General features: G+C 37.7%; 1 protein-coding gene across 1 annotated transcript in view; it reads right to left on the bottom strand.

The window, feature by feature from the left end:
* UGGT2 (UDP-glucose glycoprotein glucosyltransferase 2) overlaps nt 1-13,890 on the bottom strand; it is a 166,037-nt gene that overhangs the window by 11,694 nt on the left and 140,453 nt on the right. Inside the window, exons 33-37 of the mRNA XM_080660862.1 lie at nt 13,779-13,863; nt 5,614-5,796; nt 3,881-4,041; nt 3,144-3,258; nt 415-531 (exon numbers count right to left, since the gene is read on the bottom strand). Coding sequence (XP_080516988.1) covers nt 415-531; nt 3,144-3,258; nt 3,881-4,041; nt 5,614-5,796; nt 13,779-13,863 — 661 coding nt within the window. The remainder of the gene's footprint in view (nt 1-414; nt 532-3,143; nt 3,259-3,880; nt 4,042-5,613; nt 5,797-13,778; nt 13,864-13,890) is intronic.

Here is a 13,890-nt window from a genome sequence, read left to right as displayed (position 1 = left end):
TAGAAACACCAATAATGAGAGAGAGTCATTGTTTGGCTGCCTCCTGCACGCCCCACACTGGTGATTGAGCCTGAAACTCGAGCATATGTCCTGACCAGGAATCCAACTGTGACTTCCTGGTTCATAGGTTGGCACTCAACCATTGAGCCATGCTGGCTGAGCAGCATGACTATATTCTCAGTTCTGTGAGTCCTCTTCACTAAACTAAGAAGAGAAATCATCAAACCTGGGGTTGACTCAGGGACCCCCCTGACACATCCTATACTTGTCAAGCTAAGTAAATACCATAGTAAATACTAGACTGAGCAGCAGTATGCCAGGTGTGGGCCATTCCATTTGTAAAACATAAAATATTTCTACTGAACATTATCATATTTTGCTTATACACAAATGAAAATAACCACAGACACTTACCAGATCAATTGTTTTGGCTCTTTGTTTGGATTCATCATCACACCAGGTTTCACACCACAGCCAATCTTGAGGAAGAGACTTAATTGCCACTTGGTAAATCATATTATTGGGAAGATCCTACAGAGGTATAGGGATTGGAGTCATAGGAAAAGAAGGTGAAGATGTGATTTAGAGCAGTGATCGCCAACCTTTTGGACCTCACGGACCACCAGTGGTCCGTGGACCACCGGTTGGTGACTGCTGATTTAGAGTATAAATAGATCGTTAAAAACATGTAAAATTGAGATCTATTTTTAAACTTTAAATACTTAACTTGACCCAATCATCTTGTGTCATGAATAAACCCATGCAAGGGAACTAAGTCCACACCTGCCCCGGACTTGACCCCTAGCATCAAGGCTGAAGAAGGCCTAAAAACCCATCATTTCACATTCCCCAAATAGACTACCTCTATCTGCCTTGAAACCCCAGGATCAATCACTCACACTGTGCTTGCTATTACTGTTTATGTTAGTCACTACCACATTCTCCAGATTCTGAGGGAACCTTTCATTTCCCTGTTAGAAAACAATGACCCATGAACATTTTCACATTTCTGCCTGCTCAGGGCTTTCTAAGCAAAGATTGCTGGAATCTGAGTTAAAGGACGTTTAAATGGCAGATGAGCACAGTAATCTAACAACAGTGACCTCTGGAGAGATTTAGAGACATTTTCCCCAGAGATGCTTATTCATATGCCAGGGGATGGAGAGTCCTTCCTTACTCTCCCCAGAGAATGTTGGTTTACATTCCAGAGCAAAGGGCATGCTTCCTCTCTCTCCCAGAGGGTGCAAGGGGTACCTGTGTTAGCTGAACCATCTAAGCTCCAAGATTCACAATTTTAAGGTTCTTCTCTCAACACTCCTATTAAACATCAATACTGGAAGTATTAGCTAATGCAACAAGACAAGAAAAAGAAATAAAAGATAAACACATTGGAAAGGAAGCAATAAAACTGTCTTTGTTCCAGATGCCAGGATTCTTTATGCAGAAAGTCCTAAGAATCAATAAAAAAACCTCCTCGATCTAATACGTAACTGCAGCAAGGTTTTAGGATACAAAGTTAATATATAGAAGTCAATTGTGTCCTGGCCCAGGTGGCTCAGTTGGTTGGGCGTCATCCCATGCACCGAAAAGTTGCAGATTAGGTTCCCAGTCGGGACATAGGCCCAGGTTGTGGGCTTAATCCCCAGTAGGGGGTGTGCAGGAGGCAGCTGATTGATGTTTCCCTCTCACACTGATGTTTTTCTCTCTCCCTCCCTCTTCTTTCCTCTTTCTCTAACAATCAATTTAAAAAGTATTAAAACAAAAAAAAATAATTAGCTATATACCAGCAATGAGCAATTGGACTTTGAAATAAAAAATACACTACCATGACATTAGTACCCAAACCAAACAAACCAAAAAAGACAAAAAATAAACCCAGGTAAAAATCTAACAAAATATGTTTCTCTATATGAGGAAAGTAAACTATAAAATTCTGATTAAAGAAATCTGGGATGATATAAATAAATGGACAGTCCATGTTCATGAATAGGAAGACTCAATATTGATAAGATGTCAATTATTCCCAACTTGATCTATAGATTCAAAGAAATTCCAATAAAAGTCCCAGCAAATTATTTTGTGGATATTGACCAACCTGATAGTAAAGTTTATATAGAAAGACAAAAAATCCAGAATAGCTAACACAATACTGAAGAACAACAACAAAGTTAGAGGACTTATACTACTGAACTAGTAGTCTTGCTATAAAAATCTATAGTAATTAAGAAAATGTGGTATTGGCAAAAGAACAAACAGGCCAATGGAATAGAATAGAGAGCCCATAAATATGGGAATTCTTTGTACTTTGTGCTCAATATTTTTTCTGTAAATCTAACACTGCTATACAAAAGGAAAATCTATTTAATAATAATAAGAATAAAAGCTACATTGTTCCTTTCAAAACCCTTTTCCTTGGAATCCATTCCTTACATAACCTGGTCTTTCATCTTATCCTAGCCACCTTTTCACTTGGTCATATCCTAGCCAAGACCTCTTCAATTTCAAATTCATAATCCCACTCTCTGACCACCTCTTGATTTTCAGCTCACTCCATCTAGTACTCAGCTATCAAAATCCTTTGATCACCATTCGAACCTCCAATCAACTGATCCTATTTCATTGTCATCACCCCTTGATATCTTTGCTCCCTTCCTTTCATAACTTAATTTCCATAGTTAACCATTATAGTTAATCCGTTGAATATACTCTCGATTGTCTTACCCTTGTTTCACTTAGTTGTATTCACTTGGCAAAATTATAGTCCTGGTTAAATCCAAACCTCTGCACTTTCACCCATGCAACTAAACATGGCTTGCAAACAAACCACGCTGTTTTCATTTTAACCTCATGAACATGAGTCTTAAGGGGGCCCTTAATACTGTTAAACAATTATATATGTGCCTATTCATGTACAAATCTTTGTGTAGACAATAGTCATAGGATGGAAAAGTGAAGATAAAATACTATTATTTTTTTAAAATGTTGAGCTTGAAGTTAAAAAAATTATATGTAAGTCTAGATTTTCAATAGATAATTGTATAAAAAGAAAAGGCTGAAAATATAAAACTTAGAAGTCTACAAACTGGGAATTGAAGCAGTCTATATCTATATACTGATAATTATTCTATGAACATTTTACTTACCTGATCTAGGTTTGAAAGACTGTTTGGATCTTGACTGAGAGCTTGGTACTGGCCCCGGAGCCTGTCACCTGCTGCAATTCTTCTGAACCTCTTGAGATCCACTACGTATAAGGCACTGCAAAAATTGAGTACTCCTTGATAGCCTGTTACTTATAGATTTTTATTCCTCCCCACCCCCAGTGTTTGTCTACTTAATAATATAAACCCTAGATATCCTTGGATCTAATAATAACAAATACTTTTATAAATTTGCTCCCAACATCTAATACCCTGTTTCCAAGGGGTTTGAAGTTTGTTATAATACTGTTAGGATCCATATCCTCTCAGAGTCACCTCAAATTTTTCCAAGATCTCATGAAACTCATGGCCCTACAAAACAATAAGATTTGAGGTCAGTATCTTGATTTTGTTATTTGACAAACCAAATTTAAATCTTCTGTGGTAGTTAGGAGAATATTTCTTGAGCTATATCACATGGGTTTAACTTGGTTTAGTTATGTAAGCCTGGCCAAGTTACATTAAGTGCTATATGCCTCAGTTTCTACATCTATAAAATATCTCAAAAGGTTGTCATAGAGGTTTTATGACTTAAATTATGTAAAATCTTGTAAGAGTGACTGCCATGTAAAAGCACTATGTAATTGGTTGCCATTGTTGTATAATTTCTAAGAGAACTGAATATTGGTGATTCAATAATTAATTTATTTACTAAAGGGTAAGAGTACAGATTTTCTTACCTGATATGGTATTTCCTCCTTAAAAGATGTGATGCCCAATATCCTTTCTTCCAGAAACGATATCCATCCATGTCAGTGCGGCTATCACAAAATGGAGTATACCCATATGGAGCTCCACCCAGATCGAAATCTCGAAGTTCTTTCAGGTCATGTCTCACAATCTAAGTAATTAAAATAATTTTTTCTGATGAAGACTATAAAATAAAATCATTATGTAAATCTCAAATCATTACATTATTGTAGAAATATAGAGACTATATTTTCTTCCAGTTCTTCCATTTAATGAGTTTACAAAGTTCCTATTTTTTCTCTTGTCCTCACAAATTAAAAAAAAACTAAAATTTATATACCTAATCAACATGACTCATTAATAAGAATAATTATTACATCATTTTTATCAATATATTTTATTTATTAATACATATTTTTATTGATTTCAGAGAGGAAAGGAGAGGAAGAGAGATAGAAACATCAATTATGAGAGAGAATCATTGATCAGCTGCCTCCTACACACCCTCTACTGGGGATTGAACCTGCAATCCGGGCATGTGCCCTTGACTGGAATCGAACCTGGGACACTTCAGTCCTCAGGCCAGCGCTCTATCCACTAAGCCAAACCAGCTAGGGCTCATCAATATATTTTAAAAGAAATATATTTTGGGAAGGAACCAAATATTAGACAAGTGCATAGCTCTAAGTTTCTCCAGGTATGGATTAATAATTCAAAATCATTTTTTGATAAATCTCCATTATTATATATTGGCAACTATTAGTTTCAATCATAAAGAAAAATCTCCTGATTACCTTCAATGGCTTTAATGCAATAATGTTTGTATGTTTCATTTTTTAATAGACGGCAGCCTATTGGAGAAATATCACTGTATATGTTGTGGGCAGGTAGGAGAAATAAATGTTGTTAGATTACCACCTGTATTTGCCTGCTTTCTTAGTTTTTAATTATAAGGATTCACATTTGTCAATTTGGAAAATAATACAAAAATAAGAGTTTATGATATAAGTAAAATCTAATATAGAATTTGAAAATATACTTTTTGTCCTAAATATAAATACTACCTTGTACATTCAATTTATATAACATTAGTATCTACATGCTACTGTTATTTTTTAGAAATTTGTGTATTTTTCAATTTTTTTGGCCATTAATGATTACAAAGGTATGCAAGGAGGAAAGGGAAAAAGTCATAATTTCTGGATATATAAATTTTGAAAGCTGAGAACCATAATTGTTTTTTGGGCCAACTTTGGGACGTTTTCCCCCATTAAATGATAGGATGATGAGGATTTGGTTTCTGGCTAAATGCCAAAGAATACTATTGCAAATGGAAGAGTGAGAGTTGTGTGTAATTGCTAACTTTTCCAGCAAGGATAGCTCATTATACAACTATCAGCTCATATTGATATAACTTTTATTATGACTAATATAAGTATTTGTTTTATTTTTAATACCAAAATTAAAAAACTATTACTTCAGAGAGAAAACTGCCGTGTCCTAAGTAACAAATGGTCTTCCTTGCAATACCTTTAATTTTCCCCTGGAATTCTGAGTTTTTTTTAAAAGATGCTTTGCCTTTGGATCACAATCAGATCTTATTTATGTAGCATGGCAACAAAGATAATGATAAATACCAGCAACATAAATTGAGTCCCTATACTAAGACAGACCTGTTAAAAAGAGTTTAAGTACTAATAAAAACAACAATTCATCTATTTACCTGGTCAGCATCAACAAAAATGATTTTGTCCACTGCTAGAGGAAAAAGGACATCAAGGAAAAGAATTTTGTATCCCCAAATAATCCTTTGTTTTTCTGTCTGTTGGTGAAGCCAGCGAGGCCACTTATATTGGACCAGTTCATATTGGAATCCATATTCCTTAGCCATGTAAGGAATTACCTCCTAAAAAATACACATACACACAAATCAAAGAATATGTTCAAGGAAGAAAGCATTTTTTGTTTTAGAGAAAAAGTTATCATTTTTAAAGGTAGAGTTTCATATATATATAATACATAGACTCAAACAACAGTATGGTGATAGAGGGGAAAGGGGGTGGGGACTAGGTGGGGGTGGGAATTAGTGGAGGTGGGCAAAGGGGAGGAAATGGGGACGAAAAGAGACTGCTTAGGGTGATGGACACAGGATGCAGTGTGCAGATGTTATATTGAGTTGTACACTTGCAACCTATATGGTTTTATGAACCAATGTCACCCCAATAAACCTCTCAATATAAAAGGCCAATATGCAAAATGTCCCCTCGGGAGTTCAACCGGGAGACTGGGAGTTCGATCGCTTGCTATGACATGCACTGACCACCAGGGGGCGGTGTGGAACATGGCAGACGACCAGCAGAGGCAGGGCGCTGAGTGAGCGAGGGAAGGAGGAGGTGGGGAGGTGGGGGGAAACTTGTGGTGGCGGCGCATGGGTGGCGAAGGAAGGAGGTGGGGAACCTGATAGGCCCTGATCACTGGCCAGGCCTAGGGACCCTACCCGTGCACGAATTTAGTGCACCAGGCCTCCAGTTAAAAAATAAAATAAAATAAATAAAAGGTAGCGTTTACTATAAAATGGTTACAAATTGATAAATACTACTTCTACAACTTATACCTATTAATGATAAATATGAAAATGCTGGCAAATATAAAGAGACAAGTATACATACAACCATATAATTAATTGACATTAAAAATAGATATATTAATTAGCAAGCTTATTAACTAAGATAAATGTTCCCATATTTTTACAACTAACATTAGACTTGGGAACACCTGACTATGGAAGGGAAAGCCTCTGGATCTTGGAACACCTATGCATCAAACAGTTTATATCCAGGATAGGGCAAAAGGTTTACAGTTGTTCATATGGAAAATAATACAATAATAAATAATAATATAAGAATAAACTATGTGCTTCACATACTCACAAATGCAAACCTACTTTTGCCCCATCCTGTATACCAGTATACAAACATGTTTGTTCATCAGAGAGATAAAAAGATGAAGAGGATGTACAAAAAAACATAAAATGAGTCGTAAATTGATAAATTAGATTCTCTAACTTGAGTTTCATGTTTGAGATTTATGATTAATTTAATGATTAAAAATACAAGGTAGTTATTGTGGTCTAAAAATTTTATATTTGATTTAGTGTTTTACAGGGTTAGAATATTTTATTCTACTTAAAGCAGAGCAGTTAATGAAATAGTGTTGGTTAAGTTTGCTAAGATCCCAAAACCTGAGAGGGAGGATGATAAAAGAGTGGGGTGAGATGGCTTAGCAAACATGGAATTTGCAATCATCTCCTCAGTTCTCATCTGTAGCTAGTTTCTGATTATACACTTAGTTTAATTTTCTACATTTTTTGTAAGAACACTGTAGATTTAAATTATGTTCCTTACTGTAAGCATCAGTGAATTGAAATATTGAAATTACGGCTAGACCAGTTTCTGGGAATCATTACTTTGGTTTCAAAATCTTAAAAATATTAGATGAAATTAAAAAAACCTTTTTTATTCAGCAAATATATCTTTAAAAATATTCACTGAGCATGCATTACATGCCGGTACTATTCTAGGCCAAGGGATACAATAGTGAACAAAACAGACACAAATCATGGCCCTTACAAACTTTCATTTTAGAGGTAATAGAAAATAAAGTTAGTAATTTATATATTAAAGATAGTTATAGAAAAAATAAAAAAGAGAAAGGAAATAGAGTAATAAATCAAAAGGGATTGTAATTTTACATATTGTGGTCAGGAAAGAATTATTCCCTAAGTAGATATAATTTAGCAAATATTTAAAGGAAAAGAGCAGGCATTTAAAAAATATATTTTTTATTGTTAACAGTATTACAGATGTGTCCATTTCCCCCTCTTTACCTCCTCCTCTAAACCCCTACCCACCCACCCCCAGGTATTCACACCCTATAGCCCATGTCCATGGGCTATGCATGTAAGTTATTTGATTTATTTCTTCTTGGTCCCCCCCTCCCCAACCCTGAGGAGGCATTTTTTTTTTTAATTGAAGGAAAATTTTCATAATTTCTGTTTCTGTTTCTGGCTGCTGGACACAGATATGTAGACACAGGTGTTTTAAGTTTGTAAAAAAATTCATCAAACTGCATACTTATGATTTGTACATAGTATAATTCACCGAAAAGTTGTAAAAGATTAAAATTTTGAGGGAAAGAAACAAAATTACAAAAAAAGGAAAATATAACTTCAGGTATGGTATTAGTTTTGACCATGTAATACAAGACTTTTATCCAGATGTAGCACTGTATTTCTAGTAAATATCATTTCCCACTAAGAGACTCTAGATAGTATCATCTCAGTTTATGCAGTGTTACATCCCCACTTACCTAGTAGAATAACATGTTAAAAGTTTAGTGAAATCTACTGTGACTTCTTGGTTTCTTTTGCAGTTTTTTGTCTACTGCTGAATGATCACATGAGGTGTTAAGCACCTGGGCTTTGAGGTCAGAATGCTAGAGTTCAAATCTCAGCTATGTTCCTAATTAGCTGTTTGATCCTGGATCTGTGCTATAAAGGACAAATCTTGCTTTAAAAAAGGTTGGGATCTTTGCCCCTGCCTCCTGGGAGGTAACGTGTACCCTTGGAATGCGCTGCCTAATAAAAATGCCTTGATTGATCTGGGCACCTTAGGCCATGCCAATCTTTCCAAAGATGTGATTTATAGTAGGGACCTTGGTCCACTAGGTATTAGCTCAACCTCTAGAGAGACTGGAGGCTAAGGTCAGCCACTGTGGCCATCAGGTGGGACTATGTAGCCAACCCCAATAAAAAATCTGGAAACCCAAGTCTGAGTGAGCTTCTAGTTGGCAATACCCCATATGTACTGTCACACATTTTTGCTGGGAGAAATAAGCTCTGTCCACATGACTCCACTGGGAGAGGACAACTGGAAACTCTAGGTCTGGTCTTCCATAGACCTTGTCCTATGCATCTCTTTGCTTTGCTGATTTTAATCTTTATTCAGTAGCTGTAATAAACTAAAACTGTGAGTATAATTGCTTTTCTGAGTTTTGTGAGTCTGGCTGGTGAATTATTGGACATAGAGTGCTCTTGGATACCTCCTATGTAAGCCAGTTATATAATTTCTGAGGCTTGGTTTTCTGGTCAAGGACTTTATGAACCACAACTGAATAATGTAGGTAAGTTAGCAATGTGCCTTAATGTGCAATATTAAGGAATAAAAGCATGGTTGGCTATTTTTACGTCTGCCTTTACCACTGGTTTTGGTTTAGAAAAAGTGAACTCCTTTGAACTGTTGCTAAATGAGACTCTAACTTCATGGAATCTAATTAATTTGTAGGAAGGGAAGGAAAGAACAGGGCATACTTTGTAGCAGGATTGTAGGGGTAAGTAAAGGGGAACATATGTTGGCCATCTGAAAACTTCTAAATATAAAATGACTCAGACTTCTAAATATAGTGTCTATACTACCACACCAATAAATGCACTGCACAAAGATAAAGGAGCTTGTTCCTGGTACTGTCAGACTACGTATTTTCTATGGTACAGTGCTCATCTGGTACTACTGTTCCTGCCTATTTTCGTAAAAAGAATCTAATTCTTTTTGTTGACAATCTGTACATATTTTTCATTGCTAAATATTATTAAATTATCATTATCATGAAAAACCATTAATCCTTCTGATTTTGAGTTTACTTAAAAATAAGCCATCTCCTGCTGTCTTTTTAAACACTTTCTTAAATAAAAATGGCATAGAAATTTTCTTAAGCTAGATAAAAAATGAATACCAAAGTTTTAAAAATGATTTAAAAAACCAGAAATTTGAGTAAGTATACATTGAGTAAATATATATAGATTACCCTCCAAAGCTATCATTTAGAATCGAAGGACAGATAAAGAGCTTTCCAATGATAGCTTTGCTGGGTAGAGTAATCTTGGTTGTAGGTTCTTGCTGTTCATCACTTTGAATATTTCTTGCCACTCCCTTCTGGCCAGCATAGTTTCTGTTGAGAAATCAGCTGACAGTCGTATGGGTACTCCCTTGTAGATAACTAACTGTTTTTCTTTTGCTGCTTTCAAGATTCTCTCTTTGTCTTTTGCCCTTGGCATTTTAATTATGTTGTGTCTTGGTGTGGTCCTCTTTGGATTCCTATCATTCAGAATTGAAGGTCAGATAAAGAGATTCACAGACAAGAAAAAGCTAAAGAAGTTCATCACCACCAAACCAGGATTATATGAAATGCTGAAGGGTATTCTTTAAGAAGAGCAAGAAGAAGAAAAAGGTAAAGATAAAAATTATGAACAACAAAGTGACAACAAATACATACCTACCAACAAGTGAATCTAAGATCCGAACCAAGATGGCGGCATAGGTAAACCCTAAACTGCTGCCCCACACAACAATTTCAAAACATCTATCACCCAGAACCACGGGAAAGCTGGCTAAGTGGAAGTTCTACAACTAGAAGGAAAGAGAAAAGAGCATTGAGATGTGCACAAGCACTGAAAAGCTGAGGTACGGAGGCGCGCGAATCGGGCTGGTGGCGGGCGACTGGGTGCGCTTTTGTCAACCCGAAGGGAGACAAGCTCCCGATTACTCTGAACTCCAGTCTCTGGGGAGACGCTGGGGACCCAAACTCCTCTGAGGAGAAGCTGGACTGTCTGCCATCGGGTCAGAAAGTGAGGGTGGCTTTCTTGCAGAGGTGCGCGCAACAATCATTGTTTACTGCGCTGGGGTGCGGGACGCGGGGACTTGGAAACGCGGAGACACAGAGATGGCTGACTGGCAGCCATCGCTGTTTGCCACGCCCTAGCCTAGTGACTCCCTGAGACCCCACCCCACACAATCTACAAACCCACCCAAGCTCCACGCAGCAGCTTTTGCATATACATGGCATGCCCTATCGCAGCTTAACCTAACAAACTGCAGCTCTGGTCAGACAGCTCCAAAACCTCCAAACCCCAAGCAAAGAGGAGAAAACTGTAGTTCTCACTGTAGCGCCTGCTGGGTGGCCTCAGACAATAGCTGACCTGCACCCCATTGGAGATCCAGAAGCTAGTGTATCTAGTGGTCAGTGTGAGATGACACCAGATTTCAACTACTCACATCCATAAGTGATACATTCAAGAGGCAGACTCAGTGAGCACCAAAGCCCCACTGAAGAAAGTCCTGCCCCATAAGCGTGTCTCCAGCACAGCAGTTCTTCCATTATAGACACAGCGGGTCCTCAGAGCCAATTGGCCTGGAGGTCAATTCCTCCCAGTGTACCAACAGCAATCAAGGCTTAACTACACCAAGACTTTGCACTCAGCCCACAAAGGGGTGCACCAGGAGTGTCCACCTCAGGTGACAGGCTGAACCACTGGTCACCTACCACAGAAAACCACTCCATCAACACAGGGAAGCAGCAAAATGCGGAGACAAAGAAACATGTCACGAATGAAAGAAATGGAGGAAAGCAAACTACTGGACATAGAGTTCAAAACCACATTTATAAGGTTACTCAAGAATCTTCTAAAAACCGCTGAGAAACTTGATGAGACCTCCGAGGAGCTTAGTGAGACCTTCAAGGACTTTAATGAGAATGCCAAAAAAAATGGAAAAGGACCAGTCAGAAATTAAGCATACATTGTCTGAAATAAAGAATACACAGAAATTCAACTGTAGATCAAAGGACCCCAAGAATCAAACCAAAGATCTGAAATATGAGGAAACAAAAAACACCCATCCAGAAAAACAAAAAGAAAAAAGAATCCAAAAATATGAAGATAGTGTAAGGAGCCTCTGGGACAACTTTAAGCATACCAACATCCGAATTTTTGGGGTGCCAGAAGAAGAGAGTGAGCAAAATATTGAAAACCTATTAGAAGAAATAATGACAGAAAACGTTCCCTACCTGGTGAAAGAAATAGACTTACAAGTCCAGGAAGCACAGAGAACCCCAAACAAGAAGAATCCAAAGAGGACCACACCAAGACACATCATAATTAAAATGCCAAGGGCAAAAGACAAAGAGAGAATCTTGAAAGCAGCAAGAGAAAAACAGTTAGTTACCTACAAGGGAGTACACATACGACTGTCAGCTGATTTCTCAACAGAAACTATGCAGGCCAGAAGGGAGTGGCAAGAAATATTCAAAGTGATGAACAGCAAGAACCTACAACCAAGATTACTCTACCCAGCAAAGCTATCATTCAGAATTGAAGGTCAGATAAAGAGCTTCACAGACAAGAAAAAGCTAAAGGAGTTCATCACCACCAAACCAGGATTATATGAAATGCTGAAGGGTATTCTTTAAGAAGAGGAAGAAGAAGAAAAAGGTAAAGATAAAAATTATGAACAACAAAATGACAACAAATACATACCTACCAACAAGTGAATCTAAAAATCAAGTGAATAAAAAATATGATGAACAGAATGGACTGATGAATATAATAGAATCAGGGACATAGAAAGGGAGTTGACTGACAATTCTCAGGGGGAAGGGGGTGTGAGGAGTGCAGGAAGAGACTGGACAAAAATCTTACACCTATGGATGAAGACAGTGGTGGGGGTTAAGGGCATGGGGTGGGGTGGGGAATCAGGTGGAGGGGAGCTATGGGGGGGGGGAAGAGGAACATCTGTAATAATCTGAACAATAAAGATTAAAAAAAAAAAAAGAGCTTCCAAAACAAGAAAAAGCTGAAGGAGTTCATCACCACCAAACAAGTATTACATGAAACTAGAGGCCCGGTGCATGAAATTCGTGCCTGGGGGGGGGGGGGTCCCTCAGCCCAGCCTGCACCCTCTCCAATATGGGACCCCTTGGACATCCCTCTCACAATTCGGGACCACTGGCTCCTAACCACTCGCCTGCCTGCCTGCCTGATTGCCCCTAACCGCCTCTGCCTGCTGGCCTGATTGCCCCCAACTGCTCCTTCCTGCCAGCCTGGTCACCCCCTAACTGCTCTCCCCTGCCGGCCTGGTGGCCCCTTAACTGCTCTCCCCTGCTGGCCTGATCGCCCCTTTATCACTTCTGCTTTGGCCCCCACCACCATGGCTTTGTCCAGAAGGATGTCCGGAAAATGTCCAGTCTAATTAGCATATTACCCTTTTATTAGTATAGATGTTAAAGGGTCTTTACTTGAGAAGATAAAAAATATGAACAATAAAATGGCAATAAATATATACATATCAACAGTTGAATCTGTAAACAAATTGAACAAGCAGAACAGAAACAGATTCATAGATAGAGAACTTTTTGTTGGTTGCCAGATGGGAGGGGAATTGTGGTGTGTGGGCAAAAAATAAAGGTGAAGGGAAAAAAAAAGGTGAAGGGAATGAGAAGTACAAATTGGTTGTTACAGAACAGTTATGGGGATATAAAGTACAGCTTAGGGAATACAGTCAATAATATTCTTTTTTTTTAAAAATATATTTTATTGATTTTTTTACAGAGAGGAAGGGAGAGGGATAGAGAGCTAGAAACATCGATGAGAGAGAAATATCGATCAGCTGCCTCCTGTACACCTCCCACTGGGGATGTGCCCGCAACCAAGGTACGTGCCCCGACCGGAATCGAACCTGGGACCCTTCAGTCCGCAGGCCGACACTCTATCCATTGAGCCAAACCGGTTTCGGCAGTCAATAATATTCTAATAGCTAGATGTGGTGTTGATGGGTGCGAGATTTATTGGGATGATCAAGTATTAAGTTATGTAATGTCTGGTCACTGGTGTGTACAAAAAATTAAAAAATATAAAAAAATTAATAAAGATAAAAATTTGAGTAAATATACATTTCAAAACTTATTCTGAAAAGAAAAAGTTATATGAACTTACAATGATATAAAGAATTTACTATTCAAACATTAACCATTCTATAATATAAAGATTAATGGACTTACTTTAAATGTTGGTGAGAGATAATTTTTTAGAAACCAAAATTTCACTGGTGTTTTGGTGTTACGTAAAACAGAAAGCATCATAATTCTGTAAAAAAGAGCATTAAACCAACCA

Source organism: Plecotus auritus (genome assembly GCF_963455305.1).
Source record: "Plecotus auritus genome assembly, chromosome: 3".
NCBI lineage: Eukaryota > Metazoa > Chordata > Mammalia > Chiroptera > Vespertilionidae > Plecotus > Plecotus auritus.
Note: the sequence above shows the minus strand (reverse complement) of the source record. Positions and strands in the feature narration are given on the sequence as shown.